Source organism: Poecilia latipinna, unplaced genomic scaffold, assembly GCF_001443285.1.
Source record: "Poecilia latipinna isolate Pla-1442-1.1 unplaced genomic scaffold, P_latipinna-1.0 Scaffold922, whole genome shotgun sequence".
Taxonomy (NCBI): domain Eukaryota; kingdom Metazoa; phylum Chordata; class Actinopteri; order Cyprinodontiformes; family Poeciliidae; genus Poecilia; species Poecilia latipinna.
In genome coordinates, this window is record NW_015113538.1 from 164,543 (window position 1) to 188,851 (window position 24,309).

Below are 24,309 nucleotides of genomic sequence, written 5' to 3' on the forward strand. Positions count from 1 at the left end.
GAGGAAACCAAACCAGCCACTGGTCTGTGTTTCCATCGACAATCTGAAGTATTGCATTAGATAAAGTGGACAGAAACTGAGAAATTCAAAGTAACATCCCCAGTTTGCCAAAAAAGTTTTCTTCACTCACTTGATGCGGCTTTTGGCTTTTCCAAGAACAGAGTTGATGCGCTAACGGAGAGATAAAAACACATTTGCTGAAAATGTTCTGGTGTAGTGAAATTTCCCATCCATTGATGGGTCTGTGCCTTACCAGGGGTACAAAATGCAGAGAAATTTCTAAGTCCAAACCTCCAACTTGTCTGCTCCCGTTACTCGAGAGATGCAGCGTTTTGCGATGAAGGCTTGTCTGTCAACAGCTTCAAATCAGAAACAACACAACATGTCGACTTTTGGTAACAGCAAGGAATTAGTCAGTTTCCGTTGAACACAAGATGTAAGGACTGAGTGACTTTTGTTCATCCTGAAATCACAGACTAGAAATGCTCATCGCTGCCAGCTGGCGTTTTGCTGTTACTTTTGTACAGTTTGCTGACTTTCTTTGGTCCCCGTCTTTGTTTTCCAATTGTAAAGGGAATAATCGAAGCAATAACTCAACCGAGCTTCGCCTGGAGCCGCATTTTTATCATTTTTCTGTCTCTCGCTCTCAACAGCACCAGCAGACGCTACTAAACCAGCTGAGAGAGGTCACAGGCACCACAGACATTCAGCTGCTTCAGCAGGCCCTGCAGGTACGGCTCAAAGCGAAGGCCACCTCTCGAGAAATCTGTCTCTTCCCCCCCCCGTTTGTGTAAAACCGGGGTTAACATTTCCCCCCTATTTATAGTTTACTGCTAAAACGACACACATCCCTCTTAAGTCAAAATCTCATGCAGTTTGAATTTGATTCAACATAGAAAGTGTAAAATATGTCTTTAACTTTTCCTGCTCTGTTAACGTTCTATTTTTTTGTTTGTTTGTTTTCACTGCAGGTGAGCAATGGAGACGTGGCTGAGGCCGTGGCGTTTTTAACAGAGAAGAACTCAAAGGTTCCTCAGCAAGATGAGACTACCTACTACCAGACCTCCCAGGTGGCCAGCGACAGATATATCAGCGTCGGCAGCCAGGCGGACACAAGTAAGCACATTACCTCAGAGTGGGATGACTCCAAAATGACTCTAATAGCAATATGTGCAAACGTTTTGTGGAACATGACATTTCCGTTGATGCCTTTTGTTGCTGCTGCTTCTGCTGCAGATGTAATTGACCTGACTGGGGACGATAAAGATGACCTGCAGAGGGCGATCGCCCTCAGCCTGGAGGAGTCCAGCAGGGCATTTAGGGAGACGGGCATCACTGATGAGGAGCAGGCCATCAGCAGGTGAGCTCAGGACAAAGACAGTGGAGATGTATCGATCCGACGTTGATATCTGTATCAATCCAGATATTGGGGAAAAAAATTATTTCTATTCAGTCTAACTCTATGCTTTGTGCTCTCAGCGAAGTCATGCTTGATTTGTTTTACGTCATATTTAAAATTCCTATTTGCACTTTCTGAATTATTTGCTGCGGTTTAGTTTTTTACACGTTTGACCGAAGCAGTCAACCGATTGTTTGTCAGTTTGTTTCTTGTTTATTTTAAATTGGCTGTTTATGCTACTGAAAGAACTGACTGAACAAATGAAAGTTGGTTGTTTTTTGTACATGCTTACAAGCTTGTGAAGCTATTGGTGTATTTAAGTGTGCTGTACTGGTGCAGAGTTATCAAATACATTTAGAATTCACAACATTTATGTTTATGTTTTAAAAAAAGAGTTTGTGTTTATTTGTGTCGGATCGGTACAGGCCGATACTAAACCTCAGATATCTGTATAGGTATCGGAAGTGAAAAAAGTGGATCGGTGCATCTCTAAAAGATAATTTTATCTTTGTGTCTAAATCAAAAACTTTTTTTTTTTTTATTATGTTTCCTGGTTTCTGTTCTTGTAGGGTTTTGGAGGCCAGCATAGCAGAGAACAAAGCGAGTCTAAAGCGTACCCACACAGAAGTATGGAGCGACTCGCCCAACCCACATGACAGAAAGAGGATAGACAGCTGCCCAGTGGGTCTGAAGAACGTCGGCAATACCTGCTGGTTCAGTGCTGTCATACAGGTAAACGATTGGTCCAAACTAGAGTTGCACAAAAAAGAATGGCATCATCCACATAATATAAGTGTATGCAATAGTAATGCCTAATGTTTGATGAGCATTATATTCTAACTGGGAGGAACTGAAATGATTTTTCAGCCTGTTGTATGAATATTTGGTGGTGGCGGAGATATCTTAAAGGGGCAGTATTAAATAAAATTGTTTCCTTTTTTTGTTGAGCTTTACATTATGTTATACTGTTATTCCCTCATCAAAAACATACCTGTAGTTTTGCCTTGATTCCTTCATGCATGTTTGAGAAATCCGTTAATCTCCCGTGGCAACCATTCAGCTATGCAAAACGCTAGTAAAAGCTTTGTTAAAGGGTTAATGAGAAAGCCATGACTTCCTGAAAGTGGAGTTTTTAAAGAGGCAGAGGCCCAATTTCAAGGCAGTAAATTATAGAGTCAAATTTGTTCTTAGTTCCATTTTGATATATGTAGCATTTTTATTTACAACTAGAGATGACATAGTTACACACCTGTGCTGTAAAATGATACTTGTGTGTGGAAAACACATAATACTGCCCATTTAATGAGTATTACGACTATATTAAAATACATTCACGCCAGTGATGTATGCGGAAAATGTTTTGTCAGGGCATTACATTTGCAAACATGGTTTCCCCTTTTATCAGCCTTGCTTTCAAATTCAGAAGTAATTTAATTTCTCTTCAGTCTTGGAATCTTTTACACTGAAAATACTATAATCAAAAACCTAAAAACATTTGTGTGTGTGTTTGTTTTTTTCTTCTAAATCCTGTTTAATGTATTCTTGTTTAGTTCCATGGGGTTGTAATGATGTGAAAATCTAATTACCGGAATCATGCCAGCCGTTATAATGTTAGAAATCCAGGGAAGGTTAATCACATCTCATGTGCTGCTGGACTTGGTGGTAAAATGTGATCTGAGCTTAAATATGCCAAATGAACACTGGATACACCATCACATGATGCTTGGCTTTCGCCTGTAATGTTATCCATATGGCTAAGAAGACGGCACTGCTTGGCCTGCTCACTTTGAAGTAAACAACTTTCTTTTTTTTTTTTTTTTTCCTGGTGGAGACAAAGTCTCAACCTTCCAAAGACAACACAATGTCACAACACTGTAATTTCACTAATTTATCAGATTAGATTAGATCAGTACTTTCATGTTTCAGTGTTTGGAGTTTCTGACTCTTCTCTGCTTTCTGTGCTTAAAATGACTCATTCAACTCTAGTTATCTTACTAATGGTAAGATCTGTCTAAAACAGAGGTGTCACACTCGTTTTCATTTCATGCCACGTCAAGATCATGCGTGTCCTCAAAGAGCAGGTTGTGGCAAAATGTATTGATAAAACAACCAATGAACAAACTGTTAAAACATTACAACTGGGTTTTTTTTCCAATGAAATCTTTAGCACCCTTTCACTTTGATGTAATTTGGCACAATACAAATAAAAACTGATTTGATTTGACTGATATAACACTATTTAAGTTCATTTTGAATTTCTTTTTATCCATCACTCTAGAGCAGGGGTGTCCAAAGTCGGTCCTCGAGCGCCGGCATCCTGCATGTTTTAGTTCTCTCCCTAGTGGTATAACAACCTCCTCAGCAAGTCAGTGTTCTGCTTAGGCCTTATGATGAGCCATCATTTGATGCAGGTGTGTTAAACCAGAGAGAGAACTAAAACATGCAGGATGTCGGCGCTCGAGGACCGACTTTGGACACCCCTGCTCTAGAGTCTTGTGGGCCAGATAAATGATTATGGCGTGCCACAATTGGCTCACGGGCCTTGAGTTTGGCACATGTGCTATAAAATAATCAAAGTGTGATCACAGGCAGTAGAAGTTAAATCAAAATTAATAAAAAAAAAATCTATGAGTAACATTTGCATTCTCAACTTGCACACATTTCAGTAGAACTTTTAAATGACTTGAACAGGAAATGCTTTTAATTTGAAAAACGGGAAGGTTCTGACACAGACACGGCGAAAATGAAACGAAACTTAACGAGAGAGTATATTCTCTAATATATCACACTGACACTAAGGGACAGACATGAACTCCTGCAGCTCACTTATTCTGATCAGCTAATCAGCCCCACTATTCAGCGTCCTAAAATAAATCGGTAGCAGTGTTTTTCCAGCTTTCCTCCACCACAGTTCGACCTACAATAATTAGCTACGGCACAACATCTGACGCAGCAGAGAGAAAATCAATTTAAATGTTTTTAAGCGGCTTCTGCTTTCTATCTAATTACATATCAATATTTTAGCCGCACTGTTTAGTGTACTGTTGTTTTGGAGCGCTGTCGGATGAGTCTTTATAGAAAGATGACGTGTGAATAAATTAAGCGTACAAATACTTGGCAGTGGGGCTTCTTGTATAACCGCTGTAATGCTATAGAAGAAGTTCTGTTTTCTCATACCGGTTGTAAGTCACCATAGCAAAAGTTGCAAAAACCCAAGCAAATCCACAAGACTTTAGACTTGTACGTTTGGTCTGAGACTCGACTCTTTAACGCAGCCACAGACTTCTGCTGCTGCACGTTTTACTGCGAAAGGATTAGCTTGATTAATAGCTAGTGATATTGAGGGATTATGGGACGTTAATGGCTCATAACGATGTGTTCACGCTAGCTGTAGCTTCAGAATAATGACCACATGAAAGTCTCTCCATATATAAGCTATACGTTCTCTCGCTGATAAGCTAGCTGCAATAAAGGATAGTTTTGGCTAAAATAAAAGCACTTCCTCTTTTGTTCTTTCAGAGGTTAAACATTCTCCTTTATTTGCATTCAACTCTTATTTCGTTCATCATGGTGCAATTTGTTCCTTAAATTTGAACATCTTGACTAAAATTCAGAACGAAAGTTTTAAATGTGTATTTAGAAAACAGTTTCCCAATATTCTTAAAATGTCCTCAGCTCAGAGTGAGAAGAAAACTTTCCAAACCATAATTAGTGCAATATATAATGGAGTGAACAATATGAAGACAGAATAAACAAGTGTTAGCTTAGACATTACAAAGACTGAAAAACATTCATTCATTCAGAAATTCAACATTAACATTTTTTTTCCTCATTATTTTCTTAGAGCATAAATGCCTATTTATGTTTGTAAGGAGATAAACATCGCATTTGAACAATTTTCAAAATATGAATCAGTAGATTTTTGGATGGAAAAATGAATGTTAAAAGATAAGTATTCCGAAATATTAAAAAGTTGAAAGATGATTATCAAATGTCCCTGTGGTAATTCAGACTTGACAATAAATAGGGCAGGCTTGGAGACCTGGGTGATGTGGTTTGGACGAGAAAATTTCTTTCGCTAGAGACATTACACTCAATTTGGAATAAAACAAAAAAAAGACTTTTAAACATATCTGGAATAAAGTCACTTTGTAAATGGTATTTTCTACCTGTTTTTGTGTTAAAGCTCTTGTTTAGTTTTTTTTTTCTCAGCCACTGGCATTGCATCCTCAATTCTACAGCTGCTGATGTTTCACGTGGAACGTTTCTAACACAGCTTCGTTTCTTCTTGCTCTCCAGTCTCTGTTCAACTTGCTGGAGTTCCAGAGGCTGGTTCTCAACTACTCGCCACCCGCCAGAGTCCTTGATCTGCCTCGCAACCAGAAGGTGAGTTGAAACGTGGAAGTAAAGCTGAAGTAACATCTTCTAAGCTTTGTTAGTGCAGCTGCTCTTAACTGGAGCTAGCAGTTCCTGTGGAGACGGATGGAGTTCCACAATTCAGAGGCTGTTGTGTTGGGTTCTGGGGACACCGCTTGGGTCATGTCGGCTGAACGTTTCACGTCCTGTATCCATGATAGAACAGCTTTCGGATTAGAGTAAATTACTTTAGCCACACACTCGGCTCCAGAGAGCGGTCCTGTAGGGTCGGCCTGCTGCTGCTGATCTGATCTAATCCTCTGCTACGGAGAAACGTAATTTGGGGCCGACCCCTCTTCTTTCTCGACACCCTTCATTCTAATCACTGGCGCTTTTCTTGCATGTGAGATTGCTGGAGGTTGTTGGTATGTTGGACTTACATCAGCAACGCCGGCCTCCCCCCTGACCCTCACTCCCTCCAGTGGAGGAAAATCAGGCTGTTTGGTCCGCTTCAAACCGACCACAGTTTGTTTTCTAGGATGGTCTGCTTTGTTTGAAATGTAATTTTAGTCTTGTGACTAAAATTCAATTCAGTTTTAGCTGCCTTTTAGTCACCTTTAATCGAGTTTTTCTCGACTTTTCATCCGGCATTTTAGTCAACTTAATTTCCTGTAAATTTAAAATCTGTCCCCGAGGAATTCTGTTTTTTTAAAATAGTCACTTGCATATTTATTGGATTCTATCTGATTAAAGCAAACGTGTGATGTGAAAACTTTAAACCCGTATTATTTTGTACTCTGCATTCATGTCGCCATGGCTGTGTCTCACTCTCTTGTCTGTTCTGATTCATCTTAAAAAGAAAACTGCTATCTATATCTAAAATTAAGGCCTTAAATTTGCTTAAAAATGTAATTTGGTCTTAAATATGTTAATGCCGGGGCTTAAATTTAATCTTGCATGTTATATGTTTTTTGTTTTGTTTTTTTTCTCGTGGGACTTTTCTGCCAAGCAAACGTTTGAGTCACATGCAGACATCTTCATTGCGTTGTGCGACTTGAGGCGGTTTAAGCTACCGCTAACTAGCTGCTAATATAAACTCGCTAGCTTTTCTGCATCTATCATGAGTTAGTGCAAATGTATCGCCACTGGCTCTCTTCTGTTGCCAACCCCTAAGATGCTGCAGGAATTCTGTGGGGGAAAAACTCGGCACTACGAGGGATAAGACTGTAGAAAGTCATATGCAATGTGAGAAATATGAAACTGCTTCCAAGAACCACAAAACGCTCACCACTTCTGCTACTACTAGCACTGATCTAGGAGTTCGACACAGACTCTGAAGTCAACGGTTTCATCTCACAAGAAGTACCATTTCTCTCCTTAGTTTTCTATTCTTTTCAATCACAAGACGTGGTTGAAAAGAATCACGTGATTGAAAAGCACCAATTTTTTTTTTTTTCGATTTCAGTTTTCATTGAATCCTGTCATACCTTTAGCTTGATAGATCTAAGATGTTAATCGATTGATTGATTTTTATTTATTTATTTATTTTTTTTCTCCTACTTGTGTTGCAACGACTAGGAGCACAGAAATCTGCCCTTTATGCAAGAGCTGAGGAACCTGTTCTCGCTCATGGTGGGCTCCAAGAGGAAATACGTGGATCCGTCTCGGGCAGTGGAGATCCTCAAAGACGCCTTCAAATCCAGTGAGTCACAGCAGGTAAGCCTCTTTCTGCAACGACCTGCTCACCATAGCAACGTGTTGTCCAGCTGCCAAGTCAGAGATCAGCGCGGCGATGCAGCTCGTGTCTTCTGAGGAGCAACAGGTTTTAAGCAAACTTGACTAGAGCCTGGTTTTAGATCAGATATTTAGAATTACCATGGCAAGCAGTGTAGGCATCTTCTTGCAGTGTTTATGTTGCTTTTTGATTTTCTTGTAAGAAAAGTTTTAGCACGGCCTTGAAGGTTTCCACACTTTTCCACATTACAAAAACAATTTTAGCCCATTTGGTTCTGATACCCCTAAATAAAACCCACCAATTGATTTTGGTTTATTTATACGGAGCCAATTTGCATCAAATTCAAAACTACTTTATTGATCCCAAAAGGAAATTAAATGATGTTGTAACTCATATTAATTGAACATTTGTCAAAGACTTATTGTACATGGTGATCTTCAGCTCTGACTGAAGAAACACTGTTTTTCTATCAGGTTTGTCCATAATTTTCTTTTTTTATTTTTGTCCATCTTAAGTCACTTTATAAGACAAAAGGATCTAAATAATAAACATAAATATGTTATATCAGTCCAGCTTGTGGATAGCTTCAAATTCACTTACATACGTTCCAGTTTGATCCTGTTTTTAAAATGCAATTAGGCCCAGTTTATTATTTCAATTGTTAAAAGAAGTTATCCATCTTCCATAAGCCAAGTTCCAAGGAGTCATTAACTTTCCAGAAATCCTTCCCCCCTCTTATCGACGTGTGGTGACAGTGGGAAGGAACAACTTCCTTCAAACGGCGTTAGCGGCAGCTACAAGCTTCATGTCTGCTTCATGCTTCTCTGTTGGAGCAAACGCACTTAACCTCTTTAATCTACATACTATTAATCTTCATCCCCTGTGAACTCTTCCTCCTTACAGGACTCTTCATTATTGAATTTGACAAACACGTTAAATGTGCATAACTGTTCGTTTTGATCCTCGCTTGGCCGTTTGATCTTAGCCAGCGCTTTTGCAGAAGCAAAGTGAGGTCGGCCTCCTGACCTCTGCTCATCAGTCTCCTCTCTCCCCTGAGTTTTAGCCACGTCTGATAGGCACTGACCTGAATTACCAGTTGCTGAGAGAGAGAAAGAGAGAGAAAGAGAGAGAGAGAGAGAAAGAGAGGCTCTCTCTCAGGGAATGCAGGTTATCTGTTAGGTTCACTAGTCTGTGAACTCCTTGTCAAAGATGAGTCGTCTTATTTCGAAATCTGATGGACCGATGGACGTTGTGTAAAGCACTGGTTTGATGGTTATAGGGGTAAATACTGAAAATGTTTACCTGTGTGTGTGTGTGTGCGCACGCGCGTGTGTGTGTTTAACAGCAGGATGTCAGCGAGTTCACCCACAAGCTGCTCGACTGGCTGGAGGACGCCTTCCAGATGAAGGCTGAGGAAGACAGGTAACCCGTCCTCGCCGTGGTGACGGATACTTCCTGAACCCTTTCACATGTTTTCACGTTATAACCACAACATTCATTTTATTTTATTAGGATTTTATACAATGGACCTCTGCAAACTTACTCGTGACCTAAAATACATTAAAGTTTGAGGATATATAAAGTGACAAACGCACAATTTGCTGTCTCGTTTTATGCTGCGGGTCTCTTCTGACTCCAAACACACACCTCAGTGTAATAAGCAATTAGTCGAACTCTAGAGTTAGATTCCTTTTTGCTGTCATGAGAAGATTCAGTTGCTTTTCACTAACACAGCTACTTCACAATGTGGTGCTTGATATTTAAATTTGAACAGTAAACAGCAGAGGTGCGCCACAGTTTTCTTCATTTTGGGAGATCGGCCAATACTTGGATGTGAATCTGATCTTATCTTTGTCAAATTACTAAAACCACCCAAGTTACATCTGCCAGGGTTAAAAACAGTCACCGCGCTGTCAACAACTTGATGAATTTGTCGCCTAATTATAGACTTAGACAAAAGGTATCAGCCAAAATCAGCCTGAAAACTGCAACCTGTGCACCCCTAGTGAACAATCCTCCCCCACCCCCTCAAGAAATTCAGGCTTTGAATATCTAATATTTTTATTCAGACTGTCCCATTCACTACACACGTATGCTTTCGGGTTTTCTTTTTACCACTAAATTATCGGCGAACGTTTGAAATCTGCCCCATTTTTCACCTCAAACGAGCAGATGTGGTCACTGGGCGATTAAACGAGGGAGACGCTTCACGCTGAGGCTTGTGTTTTCTGAAATAAATATTTCTTTTACAGCGTGGGAGAGAAGCCAAAGAACCCGATGGTGGAGCTTTTCTACGGCCGCTTCCTCGCCGTGGGTGTGTTAGAAGGTGAGAGCGAGTTTGTAATTTAAAACATAGTTAATGGTAAAGAATCGGACATAAATAAAGCTTTGGCGTGGGGTCTGATGTCGGCGTCCACAAAGCAGGCGAGTCCTTGCCCCCAGTAATGAAAGGTGCCCTTGTCGTAATGAGATGAGCTCCATGTAAAACAGCAGAGCAGTTACATTGATCGCGGAAGACCTTGATGGCTGATTGACATTGTGTTTATTATGCACGACACGCTGGCCCAGAGCCACCAGAAGCCGGGTCTATGGACTCTGCTGCTCGTAAAATGTCCTTCAGCGCCTCATCTGTATGTCTGCTAGCACGCTCCCTCCTCTTTTTTTCTGGCTGGACTGATATCAGTATGTGACGCGTGCTTCACGGTATTGATAAAACGACAATACAGACCCTCGGTGATAATTGTTACTTTTTAAGTAGATCCTAAAATGATCCATCACAATACCAGTCCAGTTATCTTCAATAAGAGCTGCTCCATCTTTACTGCCGGCCTTCAGGAGTTTTGGAAGTACCGGTGGAATCACAACTTAAGTTTCAGACACCGGGTGAAACGTATATTAAGAATGTGATAATTTTTTTTTATTATTATTGTTTTTTGAAATGTAAGTAAGGTCCCTGAATGATTTCTGCATAGCTTTTGCTACATTAATGATAAGCGGTTGCTTTGTTGTTTTTATGCAATGTCTTCCAAATTCCAGCCGGATGAAGGAGGAATTAAGCATATCTGGTGAAATGCATTTATGTAACGAGGGAGGGTGTGGCCAACTCTACACCCAGGTGCTTATAATTATTAGCCGGCTTCTATCCCTCAACATGGGCAAAAGGAGGGGATGAGATTGACTCAGAAAAGTTCAAAATTCTTTTTAAGAAGTTGCCAGGTTATTGGGGTGTAGTCGCAGAATGTCTTGTTGAGTCACAGTGTGCTGAGAGAGGGGGAAAAAAATGCAGATTAACTGCCAAGGATTTAAAGAGAATCAGCTGTGGAGCTGCAGGGAACACGTTCTCCTCCAGTGCTGCGTGATTCCAGAAATGCTAGCATGTTTGGGTGGAACAAATAATTTTATTTTGCATTATTTTTTTTTTTTTTTTTTTTTGTACAGTTGCAACCAGAAGACATAATCCTTCTGTATATAAACATATTTTGAAGAAATTATTAAATGGAGCCGACATATTCTGTCATTATTGTGGTGTTTAGACAACAAAAATAATTTCAGTATTTCTATTCAGTTTATGTCAACTTCTGGTTTCAACTGTATACGTTAAACTCTGTTGGAATTAATTAAATTTGTATCCAGATTAGAAAAAAAATGATCTGCCATTGAAAAGCATAAAAAGTCAGTTGCTTATGATGGAAAAAAATATATAAACATTTTTTTATCGTCCCTTGTCAGAGGCTAGAGTTTTGGACCAGTTTTACTAAGAGAGTCTGATGACTTACAGTCTGTCCCCTCTGTGTGGAATCCCTCAGGGAAGAAGTTTGAGAACACAGAGATGTTTGGCCAGTACCCCCTGCAGGTGAACGGCTTCAAGGACCTCCACGAATGTCTGGAGGCGGCGATGGTGGAGGGGGAGATCGAGTCCCTGCACTCAGCAGAGAACTCTGCCAGATCTGGTCAGGAGGTAAGAGATGAAACAAGGTGGACATTATTATTTTCACAACTGTGCTGAGGGACAATCCATTATGCTGCAGTTATAAGTGTCGGTTTAAATCTAGACCAGCTGGTTGTATTTCGTCTCATGATTTCCTTTGCTCAGTTGCTGAAACTGAACAGCTGAAGCAATTGGTCGGATTGTTTTCCAAAGCCCTTGCTCTTTTTCTGACACTTGTTCTATTTTGGATTTGCCCTCTGCTTTGACACAGTCTTCACTTCACTATCCCAGAGCAGTTGTGAGCAGCTAATTATCAGGTCAAGGTACAGATGGGTACAGCCCTGTGGAACTGGGTGGAGGTGGGGGTGAAGTAGAGACAACTCCTTTGACATATCGGATCAGACGGTTTCCTGCAAAGCATCATAGAAATGTAAACCACCAAAAGCAGAATGTATCATCCTGTGTGATTTAGTGTTAAATAACTGATAGTTTTTAATACAACCTTTAGATACAATTATTAAACATGTGTAAGACTTGCAGTAGAAATGGTAATAGTTTACATAACCAAGAAAAAAAAGAACTAATCATGAGAGAAGCTGCATTGTGATACTTGTACTACCATGCTGGACCAGTAGGAGGCGATAACACCCTCCCACCCCCCATTTAAAGGATTCATATTAAGACCCAATTTCAAGGAATCAGAAGATACAACTATTTATTGATATATACATAATTTTCATAATCACTGAAGGTAACATAGTGACGTGATTGTTTGGTTTTGTAGCAGAATGTGCCTGGAAAATGCACGATTCCCTCCCTTTATGGTGAGGCTTCATCACGGCTTTACAAACTGGGTTATTACCAGCAGCCTGACAGGTGTTTGCTTTTCTGTGCTGATGGAGTCCAGCAATAGCTTAAGAGCCACTTCCTGTCATATTTGAAATATCCAAATTTTCAAATTTGGATATTTTATTGGATATTTTAAGTTCACAGATTGTGAACTTAAAAGCCTCCACCTTCATATCAGGGCTTATTCCATTTTAGAACGATACAACAATTGAGCAACAATCACAAAACAGACTTCACTTTAGCAGGAAACATTGTTGTATTTTTATATCGATGTTTAGTGCATAACAGTCAGTTGTGTTGCTTTAAAGAGTAATCCAAGACTGTTTGCACTCAGTAACAAGGGAAAATGTGTATATTTTTTAAAAAGTAATTCTGGTATTTATTACCATCTCCTTACAAAATCCCACTGTTCCTTCCAGAGAGTAAAGACACTTAGTTGTCTTTTTTTTTTTTTACTTTTATCTATCCTTCAATATACAACAGCAAAGCAAAATCACCTTAATGTGACATTTTCTTCCAGCACTGGTTCACGGAGCTCCCTCCTGTGCTGACCTTTGAACTGTCGAGATTCGAGTTCAATCAGGCGTTAGGACGACCCGAGAAGATCCACAACAAGCTGGAGTTTCCCTCCATGCTCTACATGGACAGGTGATGGTGAAATGTTAACATTTACCATTATTAAACCGTTTGCTGACATGAAGTATAATTGTAAATAAATCCTGTTCTGTGCTTCAGATACATGGACAGAAGCAGGGAAATAACCAGAATCAAAAGGGAGGAGATCAGGAGGCTGAAGGAGCATCTGACGGTGCTGCAGCAGCGCCTGGAGAGGTACGCTCTACTAAAACCTGTTGACCCCTAGCAAGGTCGGCAGAGCTCCCCTAGAAAGCCCTTGGCGGAGGTTTCTCTCTCTGACTGGAAGCTTTCATCATCTTCCCTTTATTCCCCCTCTCCTCCTGCGTTTCCCTCCATCATGGCTCGCCTCTGTTTCCTTTCAGATATCTGAGTTATGGTTCAGGCCCCAAGAGGTTTCCTCTTGCAGATGTCCTGCAGTACGCCATGGAGTTCGCCTCCAGTAAGCCAGTGTGCACCTCCCCAGTGGAGGACATAGACACATCAGCCCCCCCTGGTGGCACGACAGGGCAACAGTTACCGCCGCCGAGGCAAGTTCAGCTAAAAAAAAAACCCGAGGCGCTTTTCAGCGCGCTGAGTTTTTGCTTTTGGGAAATATTCATGGGTTGAATGATTATTGGATGGATGGATTTTACTTGTCAGAACTCAAGAAGAGTTAAAGTATGGAATTCATTTTAAGCAGGCAAACCCAAAAAAGATGACTTAACAACCACTATTTCCAACTGATTTCCAACAGAGTTTTCTATGAGGGTGGAGCAAATGCTTTCTTAGAACGAACGTCATTGATGTGGTTTCCAAAAAACATCCGGATTGCTTATTGAACTCTCAGGGATTTATTGGGATTTTTCCACAAAATTTGCTCAAAAACTGCAAAACATTTGGGAAGAATCACATTTAAAATGTATTTTTAGCTACAGTTATAGTTAGGCAGCTTGTTTGGACACCATTTGGAAAGTTCACGTGAAAACAAAGCAAATGCGCATTTTGGTGCATGGGCTAAAATTATGGAACAGCTTTGAATTGATTTATATTCATTTTTTCAACTCCTCATCCAAACACTTGATGTCATAGACACTTCTGAGTTAATGACTTTTTATTTTATTTTTATTTTTTATCTTGCTCCTCTTCCATAAAGCTCAGACTTATTGGTTGTTTGTTTTTTTCTTCTCTCCCAGCAGCACAGCTGAGCCGGACTCTGTCCCTCCCCAGGAGAGTTGTGGCCCTGCTTCTGCTCCGGCCGCGGCGCCCCCTGCAGGCCAGCAGCAGAGAGTTCCTGTGCACAAGCCCTTCACCCAGTCGCGGCTGCCGCCCGACCTCCCCATGCACCCCGCTCCGCGCCACATCACAGAAGAAGAGCTGAGGGTGCTGGAGGGCTGCTTACACCGCTGGAGGAGCGAGGTGGAGAACGACACCCGCGGTACGTTCCCGTCACGTCTCCGTCGCGGCTTCCTAACTAGAGACGCATCGATATTAATATTAATATCTGTGTCGGTACCAATGTCCGAAATAAATTCTAGCTCGGATATCGGTGACAATAAGGGTACATCTAGTCAGGCTAATTCTATGACGCCACTTTATTATTTATTTTACATCATATTTAGAATTCCCAGTTGCTTTTTCTGAACCATTTAAAAGGTTTGTTGCAGTTTATTTTTCCATATTTGACCAAGGTAGTGGACCTTTTGTTTTTGTCAGTTTATTTTAAATTGGCTTTTATGCAATTAATTTCACTGACAAGTTGTGTTGTTTTCACATGTTTGACCAAGCTTGTGAAGCTATTTAAGTGTGCTGTACTGTTGAAGAATTATCAAATAAATGTGTATTTCAGTGCTTTTATGTGTGTTTGAAACATTTGAAGTCAATTCAGCACCGTTTTTCTGTATCAGATCGGTATCGGTGGATGCTAAACCTCAGATATCTGTATCGGTATCGGATGTGAAAAAAGTGGATCGGTACATCCCTATTCCTAACAAAACTTTATGCTGCGTGTTGCAATAATTTATCACAATATATTAACGTCCTGCTCTTCTCATCAGATCTACAGGGCAGTATAACCAGAATCCACAGAACCATTGAGCTTATGTACTCGGACAAATCTATGATGCAGGTGAGCGGAGTTTTATTTTTTTTAATCAAAACAAAAAAACCTCATCAGCTTCACACTCCGTTTTCTCGTCTGCATTTCTAACGTCCTTGGCTCTTTTTTTTTTTTTTTTTCCCTTCTTCTTCTCAGGTTCCATACCGGCTTCATGCAGTGCTGGTCCATGAAGGCCAGGCTAACGCCGGCCACTACTGGGCCTACATTTACGACCCTCACCAGCGCTGCTGGATGAAGTACAACGACATCTCGGTCACCAAGTCGTCCTGGGAGGAGCTGGTCAGAGACTCGTTTGGAGGCTACCGCAACGCCAGTGCCTACTGCCTCATGTACATTAATGATAAGAAGCCGTTCCTCATAGAAGGTACAATCTGCACTGGTGTCATGTTTGACGAACATTTCTAGATTGTTCCTGTATTAAAAACAAAAAACAACCAAAACTCCAAGGCATCAGAACTTCAGATGCTTGTTTACGTAATAAGTCATTAAAAAACATGATCCTCCAACTACTTCCTGTTGTCTTCTGCTTCCTGGGTGGCGCCACTAGCAACATCCAGTTGTTGATCACATGACTTGTGTGATGCAAAAAGAGTCATTTCCATTGCAGCTTTGCGAAATAAAAAATTTGAATGCGACCTCATCCAAGTGGCGAAAATCAATAAAACTAGAGTTTCTTTAAAAAATATCCATGTTTCCATTGAGCGAATTTATTTTCAAAATGTCAAATTTGCGTGTTTATATGGTCAATGGCAACACATCTAGTAACTTGTAGCATTCAGCCCCCCTGGAGGGGCGCGCAGCGACAATCGCAAGCGTTGTTGTTGGCGACAGTCCCTCATACCGAGGATGCATAGAGACTTTCTCTATTAAACCCTCCATTTAATAAAGCTTCACACCTTTTTCCCACATGATGATCAGTACCCCACTGTTTTGCAGAGGAGTTCGATAAAGAGACAGGCCAGATCCTGAGCGGCATGGACAAGCTTCCTCCAGACCTGAAGCAGTACGTGAAGGAGGACAACGAGCAGTTTGACAAGGAGATCGAAGAGTGGGACGCCATGCAGGCCCGCAAGGCCCAGCAGGAGAAGCTGGCTCTGGCTGCTGCAGCCGCGTCTGCAGCACCGTCCAGCACCTCCACCTCCACTTCCTCCCCACAACCCATGAGCATTGAATCCAGCCCTCCAGATAATACTGGTAGGCGCCATGAGACTCATCAGAGCGGATTTGAAATTAACGCTCATTAGGAATTTATTAAAAGAGTTTTACCTTACGCAGTCTGTTCGCTTCCTTATTTCAGTTTTTTTTTTTTTTTTTGCTAAGCCAATTCTCTCCTGCACTCTCATTTATCTGTTGCTATCCTGCAGTAGCCCAGCAGGATCCAGAGTACCTGGAGCAGCCGTCGCCCACAGGTGACTTCAAGCACCTGCAGGAGGACACGGAGAGGGCCATAAGCAGAGCGGCCGCAGAGCAGGAGGACCGGAGCCCTGAGGTCCTGCTGAATGCTGTACGTATGGGCTGCAGGGCGGCGGTGTCGCGACTAAAGCTTCTAGGAAACGTCTCGTATCACCAAAACATTCCATTTCAGGTCCCTCATTTAACGCACAACGTCAGAGTGTCAAAGAGAAAATCCACCATCAATACAAACCTTTACACACACACAGTGTGTGGGTTTTAATAACCAGTGTTTCACCAAATTGGTTAAATAAATACTCAGCAGATTTCCTGCACAGCATTGAAATGTGTGGAATTTTTTTCTTTTGATTTTCCGTGTCTGGCTTGGTGGGGGGGGGAAAAGAGAAAAGGAAATTCCTTTTTCCATAAATTTCTGTTTGAACAAGTCTTTTAGTTTTTGAGTTCCATGCTAAGAATAAAACAAAAAAAAGTTTGACAAAACCTCAAATTATGGTTCAATAAATCAAAGCTGATAACATCATAATTGTGTTCAATCTTTAGTTTTTACTCTTTGTTTTTAAAGTTAAATGAGCAAACATGAGTTGTTACACTGAACCTCTGGCTTTTAAATTGGGTCTGGATTAGATGGTAAAACATTAAAATTGTTGTTTTGCAAATGTTTATACACAGAATAAGGGATTTGTACTAAAATAAATAGTTTTATTTTAAAGACTCCACAAAATATACCTGGCATAGAAATGAAGATGGCAATTTGAGACAATAATTCATGTCCCTTGATCAGCAGTTCTTTTTTTTTTTTTTTTTTTTGCCAAAGCAAAATAAATGCAATAGAAAATTGGATAGTTTGTCATTTTTATTTTATTTTTTACCATTATACTTTAAGCGAATGTTATTTGCCGTCATTAGATGAATATGAAGAGCACTTGTAGTTAAGTCTAATGTTCATTTCTGTACAAAAAAACATTCTGAAGCTAAAAGGCATTTCACTTCAATCATTTTTCAAAGAAAACCTTAAAGTTAACTTCTGAAATTTTTAATCGGTTTTTTTAACCACCTTAATTAACAGCATTTAATGATTAATGCATATCCAGCTCCACTCATGCCATGTATTTGAATTTTCCTCGTTTTCCCCAGTTTTGCTCATCATTCCAGAGTTTCTAGTTGGAAAACGGTGGATTTTCTCTTTGCTTTCGTTCCAGCTGCTGATAACAATGTGTTTCTCTCCACTGTTTGTCTTCAACACTAAAAGAATAATATACAGATATTTAACTGCACAACGCGTGTCACTGGTGTCACAAGTTCCAGACCATTATAACGTCTAATAAAAAGTGTGTATATGCAGCTTTCACTACACTCCGTATCCCCGGCAGCCATATTGGGCACTAAAATTCAGGGCCGTTTGATGAGCCGTTTTAAATCCTGCACTATTATTGATGAGGAAATATGAGTTTTCAGTTTTTATTGGACTGCAACTGAAGATGTGTTCAGATTATGAGAGCTGCATTCTTATATTTCACCTAGTTTTTTTCCCCTCCTCCATCTAACATATCTTGTCCTTTCATCTGTCCTTCCTGTTCACCTGTTACACTTCCTCTCCAGTCAGCCCCCCCTCCCTCCACCCTTCAGCCTGAGGCCCAGATGAGCCCCGCCCCTCCCTCTGACCAGGTTAAAGAGGCCGAGGCCCCTTGCCAACGCACCGTAGAGGTGGCCATTCCTCACGTGGGCACCTTTGTCATTGAGTCAGAGGAGGGGGGTTATGATGACGAGGTAGCTGCAGCTCCATCTCGGCTTCTCTTCCGTCTCTTCCTGCTCGCAGACGTTAAAAGGCTGTTTAATGTGCCTCTTCTTCTCGTGGCTATGTATGATTCTGAGCTGTACTTTGTTCTGCTGACTGACTCAGGTCTTGGCATCAGGCTGAAAACTCGCACTGACACTAACCCTGCGTTGCCCTATCCGCAAAGACGTCACATAAAAAAATCTCCACTTCAGCCAATCTGTGTTTTGGCTTTGTGGCAGGAAGCCGTTTGCCTCTCTAGGGAAATGTTTTCATGTTGCTTTCCTCAGCTTTTATGTCTTGGAAGTCTTATTCTATCCTGGCTGTTAAGTGTTTTTTTTTTTGTTTTTGTTTTTTTTTTCTTCTCATTGATACCGAGGTAAGACTGCAATGGTTGTGTAAACACAAAGACGCTCGTTCCTCCTACAGCTACTGCCTGAATTGGTGTTGGTGCTTCAAGCTGGAGGTGCAAATCTTTCAGCGTCTAGTGATTCGATTCCGTCACTATTCGATACAGAAAAACTTTTCGATTCAGAAACCAGTCATTCAGAAACCAGTCTTTCTATTCAAAAGGTCCAGAGATTTTTTTTAAATTGTGACTAGCAAGATTAAAAGACAGTGTAAGCAAATGTAACATTTATTTAAAATGATTCTAGAAGATTTCCCATCAGTTTGTGTTAAAACAAAAATAGGTTTGTGCACCATTTTTTGTGCTTAGCTGTCTGGCCCTTTCTTAGTCAAAAAGTATCAGATACTTTTTCTATGGCGGCCAGGTGGATACGTAATGCGATGCAACTTACTCTCAAACGGGAGCAGCAAAGACAGGCAACTTAACTAATTTCAAAATAGATTTTTGAGCATTTGAATTGATTCAGAATTCCCAGCAGTAGGTGTTGCAGTTCTTTATAGAATCAATTTTGTTTTTGGAGACGGTGGCGACATTTATTAAAGGCACAGTATTCTGTCTAACTACAGAAAGAGCAAAAATATGATTAATTTCAATTTGATTTCCATGTTTGTTCCTCAGTCATTGATACGTACGTTAACCGATTGTTGTCGTTTGTCATAGACACATACCGGTGTTGGTCTGATAAGATATTAACGACCAATATTGACTTCAATCTTGTTTCCGTTTGTTTTTCTGGAGCGTAGGAGGTTGATCATATGATGCTTATTTTATCATGCAATAGTGATTTAGCGCCAGATTGTCAGGTGTTTAACTGAAGCAGAAAAGCAATGTCTGTGAGGATCAGGTCATTTTGCAATGTTGAAAGGACAGGGAAATGTATATAATATCGGTTAATATCAGTTACCGGCCATAACATTAATATTGCCATCGGCACAAATATTCATATCTCTGCATCCCTAAGTAATTAATATCCTTTGCTGAACATTGATTCCAATTTGTCACTTTGATGTCAATACAAATAAATTTTACTACCTGGGGGCCAAATAAAGGATCATTTTGCACTAAAATAAATTGTGCTTCCAACTAAATATGGATCTGGATCATACAATACATAGTTTCTGCAGTGTAAACAAGAATCAGAACCATTCAGATGTATTCAGCAGCAGCCCTGAACAATTTCTATATTTGTGATTATTTATGCAAAAGTATTGTCTTTAGTGATCAATTACAGTAGAAGGGGGGGGGGGGGGTTCTGGGGATTCCTATGTCTTTTGCTCCAATTGTCTACTTTGGTGTGCCTCAACCATAACATATTATTGGTCACGCATTAGCCTCCAACTAAACGGAAGATTAATGGAGAGGATGGTTGGTTGGTTTCTTTTCTTCACTATTTAGTAGTTGACTGAGTTGTCTGTTTTCCTGTGCTAATTCATGCCGCAGTAGAATGGGGTGTTTGGATTTTTAGAGAACTCGGACCGACTAAACCATGTCAAATTCTAAAATCTGAACTGTAGAAAAGCCGAAGTGACATAATGCTGAGAAAAAGCATCCAAGAAGAAATGCTCAGTACTCTCCCTCCACAAAACTTCCCCTTTAATTCAAAATGCTCCTTTCTAAGGTAGTTTTCTGGGATGAATGTCCACCCTGAAACGGTCAAAATGCTGTTTGAAGGAAGAAGAGAGGACTTATCATGTGAATCAGTTTGAATGATCTGACTAGAGATCCCACACACGACCCTGACTTTATGCTCTTACTTTGTTTTAAAATCTCAGATTTTCTTTAACCCTCCTGCGGTCTTAAGACACAGGGTCAATAAGACCCCAAAAGTCTTTTACTCTCTGCGTGGTTCGGCAGGGTTGCACTGCGCTTTTAAAAGTTTTTTCTTTTTTTTTTTTTGCGTGCGTGTTGTTCTGGAAACTGACGGTCTGACAGGAAAACCCCGCTACCCCACCGTCTGACTGTAACATTTGCCAAGCTCCTACTGAGATTCACTCTGAGACAGCAGGAAGGTCCAACCTTCATCCCACATCAGTTGCCTCGGTTTTTACACACCGTCCTTTTTGAGGAATGTGCATCCTGCCCCTGAACACACTGGCTGTGGTCCCTCCTCGTCACTAACCGTGCATGCGGTGCTGGCTAACCAATAGCATGCCCTAACTCCTGTAGGCTCTACTACACTGCCTGAGAGCCATGAAACGTGTATATTTTATCATATTTTTACTTGAAAGATATTTTATTTAACATGGTTCCTGCTTTCTGGGTAGATAATGATGACCCCCAACATGCAGGGTATTATTATGGCCATTGGCAAATCCAGCAGCATATATGAAAAGAACGGGCCTGAGGCAGCCTTTTTTAAGGTACCATCTCTCCTTATTCCTCTCTTCATTCCACTATCTCTCACTTCATGCAACCATTCAACTCCTATTTTATGATCGTTTCTGATTCATCGCAGTGACTTGAATCAAAATGTGGAACTGATATGACTTATTCCACCCAGAGTCATGGAAGTCCAAAATTCAGCTTCTCAGAATATGGGAATATTACGTACGATCAGTCTTTTCTTTTTTAGAAATTGAAATGCAGAAATATTGGTCTATTGAAGTGTTTGATCAGCTTGACTGATCCGTTGGGTCAGGGGTCTCAGTGCTTCATAGAGTCTCTGCGGGGTGAGGTCAGACAGGTTTGCTGTACATTGGGCAGTGTGGGCAGGTGCCAAGTCCTGCTGAGTGGGGAGAAAAAAATCAATATCTGCATTGTGCTTGTCGGCAACATTTCCTGGTGGATGCTCCGACTTTGGCCTTGATGAACTTGATTTCTAAAGGTGTTTTCACACCTCATAGTCCAGCAGACTAGATTTGATGGGAGACTAAAATGTAAGCAAAACGGAGTGTCGTCAGATTTTAGCGGTTTTAGGATTTCTCTTTTAAAATACTGTTTCTCCTGCTAGCGCTGGACCTGTACGTTTGTTTTGGTTGTTTTTTTTACCTAGAATCCCACGTACTATCGTCCACATTCTGCTTTCGGACCAGTTTCCAGTCTGCTTGGCATTTACATACATTCATTCAAACAAACGGCACCGGCGTTCACTGCAACCAGAACCTCGGTTTGCCGGCGGGCCAGAGTTTTCTTTTTTTGGTCCGTTTAGTTGAAGCAGACGAAACAGGTCTAGTGTCAACGCACCCTGAATTAAACACATTTACTTTAATCTAAAATAAGGACTTCGAGCCAATCGGCAGCAGTGTAGTTTCTCCTGAACTCGGGTAAGACAGTTCTGGTGTTGTGTAGCTCAGGAGTGGCTTGACATAAGGATTATGACAGTCGGAGCTAACGCTGCCATGTAAGCAATAAATCAAATGGGCTCAAAAGTTTCCTTTTGCATGCTTGTTTTCCTCGTGTTTCTTTCAACCAAAACAAAAATAAAAAATATTCCTTGACGATGGTCTCAAAATGACAATATTGTGATTTATTCCAATCATTTCTGGGGACAATTTATTGTTTGGTAAAATTTGTTATCATGACTCCTTGTAGGGTGTCAGATTTCCTGCTGGATAGCTGCCAAGTCAGCAGCCTTCACCGTGATTTTAATAGGCCACGTTATCCGTTTTCATCGGTCTGACGAAATATTCTAATTCTGTAAGAAACTGAATTTTGAGGACAGCTGTTAGTCATAATGATTACAAAATATATCACTCTGTGTACGATTAGTCTTTATATTGGTTTCACTTTTTGAATCTAATTCCTGAAATAAATTAGCTTCGGGATACCTTAACTTACTGAGATTCACCTAAACCATAAACCTCTCAACCCTTTAATAGAGATGAAATCCTTAATGTGAAACACACATTTGTATTTGTTTCTTAACAGTTTTTAAAAAAAAGAGTTTTATTTCAAAATGCAGGCTTTTTGCTGATTTTAAGTCTACATGGTATCAGAGTGAAAGTTTTCTGTAATTTTTAGGGGTGCACCGAGAAGCCGGCTCCAATTCCTTTAATTTTGGGAGATCTGCGATTAGGCAATACTTAAAGGTGAAACAGATTTTTATCCACAATCTTCTCTACTGTCACAGAAGTCTGAAAATCAGCCACTGTTGCCTTTTGTTCTGCCATGAAAGAAGGCATATGTGCAGTTAATAGTCACCCCGCTCTTCAGACCAAACAAAACAAAAAAAAAAATCAGTATGGTCAGGCTTTGTAAAGATCTGTGATCGGCCAGAAAACTGCAATCGGTGCACCCCTAGTCATTTCCCAAAGTGGGCTAAGTTGGAGAGAAGCGGTGGCCCCCTGCTGTGTTGAACTTCAACCCTGGACGTTCCTGTGCTTTGTCTCCGGTCAGGCCATCAAGCTGGAATACGCCCGTCTCCTACGGTTTGCCCAGGAAGACACGCCGCCCGAGTTGGACTACAGGCTACACCACGTCATCGTTTACTTCATCCAAAACGAGGCGCCCAAAAAGATCCTGGAGAGGACTCTGCTCACACAGTTTGCTGACAGGAACCTCGCCTTTGATGAGAGGTACGCAACACCGTTCAGGTCCATGGATTCAAATCTTATTGCACTTCTCCAAGATCGGCAGAAGCATTCAGACGACTCAGACTTTTCCCATGCATTGTCACACAATGACCTCAAAGCTTCGATATATTTAGTGATGATGCTAAAGAGACAGATTAACATGCTGATGAAACATAAGATACTTTCTGATACCGAGCTTGGATAAAGAAGGAAGCTGGTAGATGCAGGTTTAATTTAATAGCGTTTTACCCAATGTTGTGTTTTTGTTGGCGTCCTGCAGAGGGCAGCAAAGCCTTTTGATTTGTCAGCACAGGCAACATTTTCATGTTTACATGAACATTTCTTCTATGATGTAAAGCAATCTAGAAAAACACGTGTATAGAAATGTTTTATTAATTTTGTTTATTTTATTTTTTTAAATTACTCACCCCTCCTCTTTTTTTTTTTTTTTTAATCTCTTGCATTGTTAAAGTCATTTGGGGGCGTTGTGCTTAGCTATCTCTTAAAAAGTTTTCCACTGTGCATGTTGGCCTCAATCCATATTCATGAGCACAAAATTGATTTCTCCCTTCTCCTCTATTTTGAGCAAGATAATTAGATTTATGCGTGCATGTGGCCTCAATAGGAGCCTCCGGAGGAGCGTTTCACTTCTCCTCTCGGCAGTTAAGAGTGATTCATTAGGCCGTGTTAGGGCCTTGGGGCAGCGCCGACCGTTTCATTTGGTATAGTACCTCGCCATGACTCAGCGTCTCGCTGCTCACACCGCTTCGTCTTCCTCTCACCCCCCACCTCCCTCACAGATGTAAGAGCATTATGCAAGTGGCACGCGCTAAACTGGACCTGATTAAGCCGGAGGAGGTCAACATGGATGAATATGAGGTGAGAAGTGACTCTTTTTTTTATTTTTTTAATCCCATTTTGTGCCGTCATATTTACACAATCTCACCGTTTCACACTGTTTGAAATGAGAAAACAATTATTCCTGAATACCAGCCATTGAGTTGATACAAATATATAGTATACAACTAAATTTAGTAGCACTTCATGTGCTGAATGTGCATGGAGTGATATAGGGGACTTTCTGCCTGTTCCACTTGTTGCATGCCGAAGATTTTAAAGTCTGGATGAGTATGGAAAAATCAAAAATGAACAAATGGGGGAGAAAAAGTTTGTCTTCAATCCAATTCTATTATCTACAGTTAAG

The 24,309-nt window shown here is 40.7% G+C and overlaps 1 protein-coding gene across 5 annotated transcripts in view; it reads left to right on the forward strand.

Annotated features, from left to right (window-relative positions):
• usp25 (ubiquitin specific peptidase 25) overlaps positions 1-24,309 on the forward strand; it is a 34,871-nt gene that overhangs the window by 4,285 nt on the left and 6,277 nt on the right. Inside the window, exons 2-22 of one of the 5 annotated variants that reach the window (XM_015049048.1) lie at positions 654-731; positions 972-1,116; positions 1,237-1,360; positions 1,969-2,131; positions 5,699-5,785; positions 7,334-7,471; positions 8,836-8,912; positions 9,743-9,816; positions 11,297-11,448; positions 12,788-12,915; positions 13,003-13,098; positions 13,266-13,430; positions 14,076-14,317; positions 14,937-15,007; positions 15,134-15,362; positions 15,935-16,192; positions 16,363-16,502; positions 18,011-18,178; positions 20,859-20,954; positions 22,930-23,108; positions 23,906-23,984. In XM_015049048.1, the coding sequence (XP_014904534.1) occupies positions 654-731; positions 972-1,116; positions 1,237-1,360; positions 1,969-2,131; positions 5,699-5,785; positions 7,334-7,471; positions 8,836-8,912; positions 9,743-9,816; positions 11,297-11,448; positions 12,788-12,915; positions 13,003-13,098; positions 13,266-13,430; positions 14,076-14,317; positions 14,937-15,007; positions 15,134-15,362; positions 15,935-16,192; positions 16,363-16,502; positions 18,011-18,178; positions 20,859-20,954; positions 22,930-23,108; positions 23,906-23,984 (2,889 nt within the window). The remainder of the gene's footprint in view (positions 1-653; positions 732-971; positions 1,117-1,236; positions 1,361-1,968; positions 2,132-5,698; positions 5,786-7,333; positions 7,472-8,835; positions 8,913-9,742; positions 9,817-11,296; positions 11,449-12,787; positions 12,916-13,002; positions 13,099-13,265; positions 13,431-14,075; positions 14,318-14,936; positions 15,008-15,133; positions 15,363-15,934; positions 16,193-16,362; positions 16,503-18,010; positions 18,179-20,858; positions 20,955-22,929; positions 23,109-23,905; positions 23,985-24,309) is intronic. The other 4 variants (XM_015049049.1, XM_015049050.1, XM_015049051.1 and 1 more) reach the window with 4 other exon arrangements.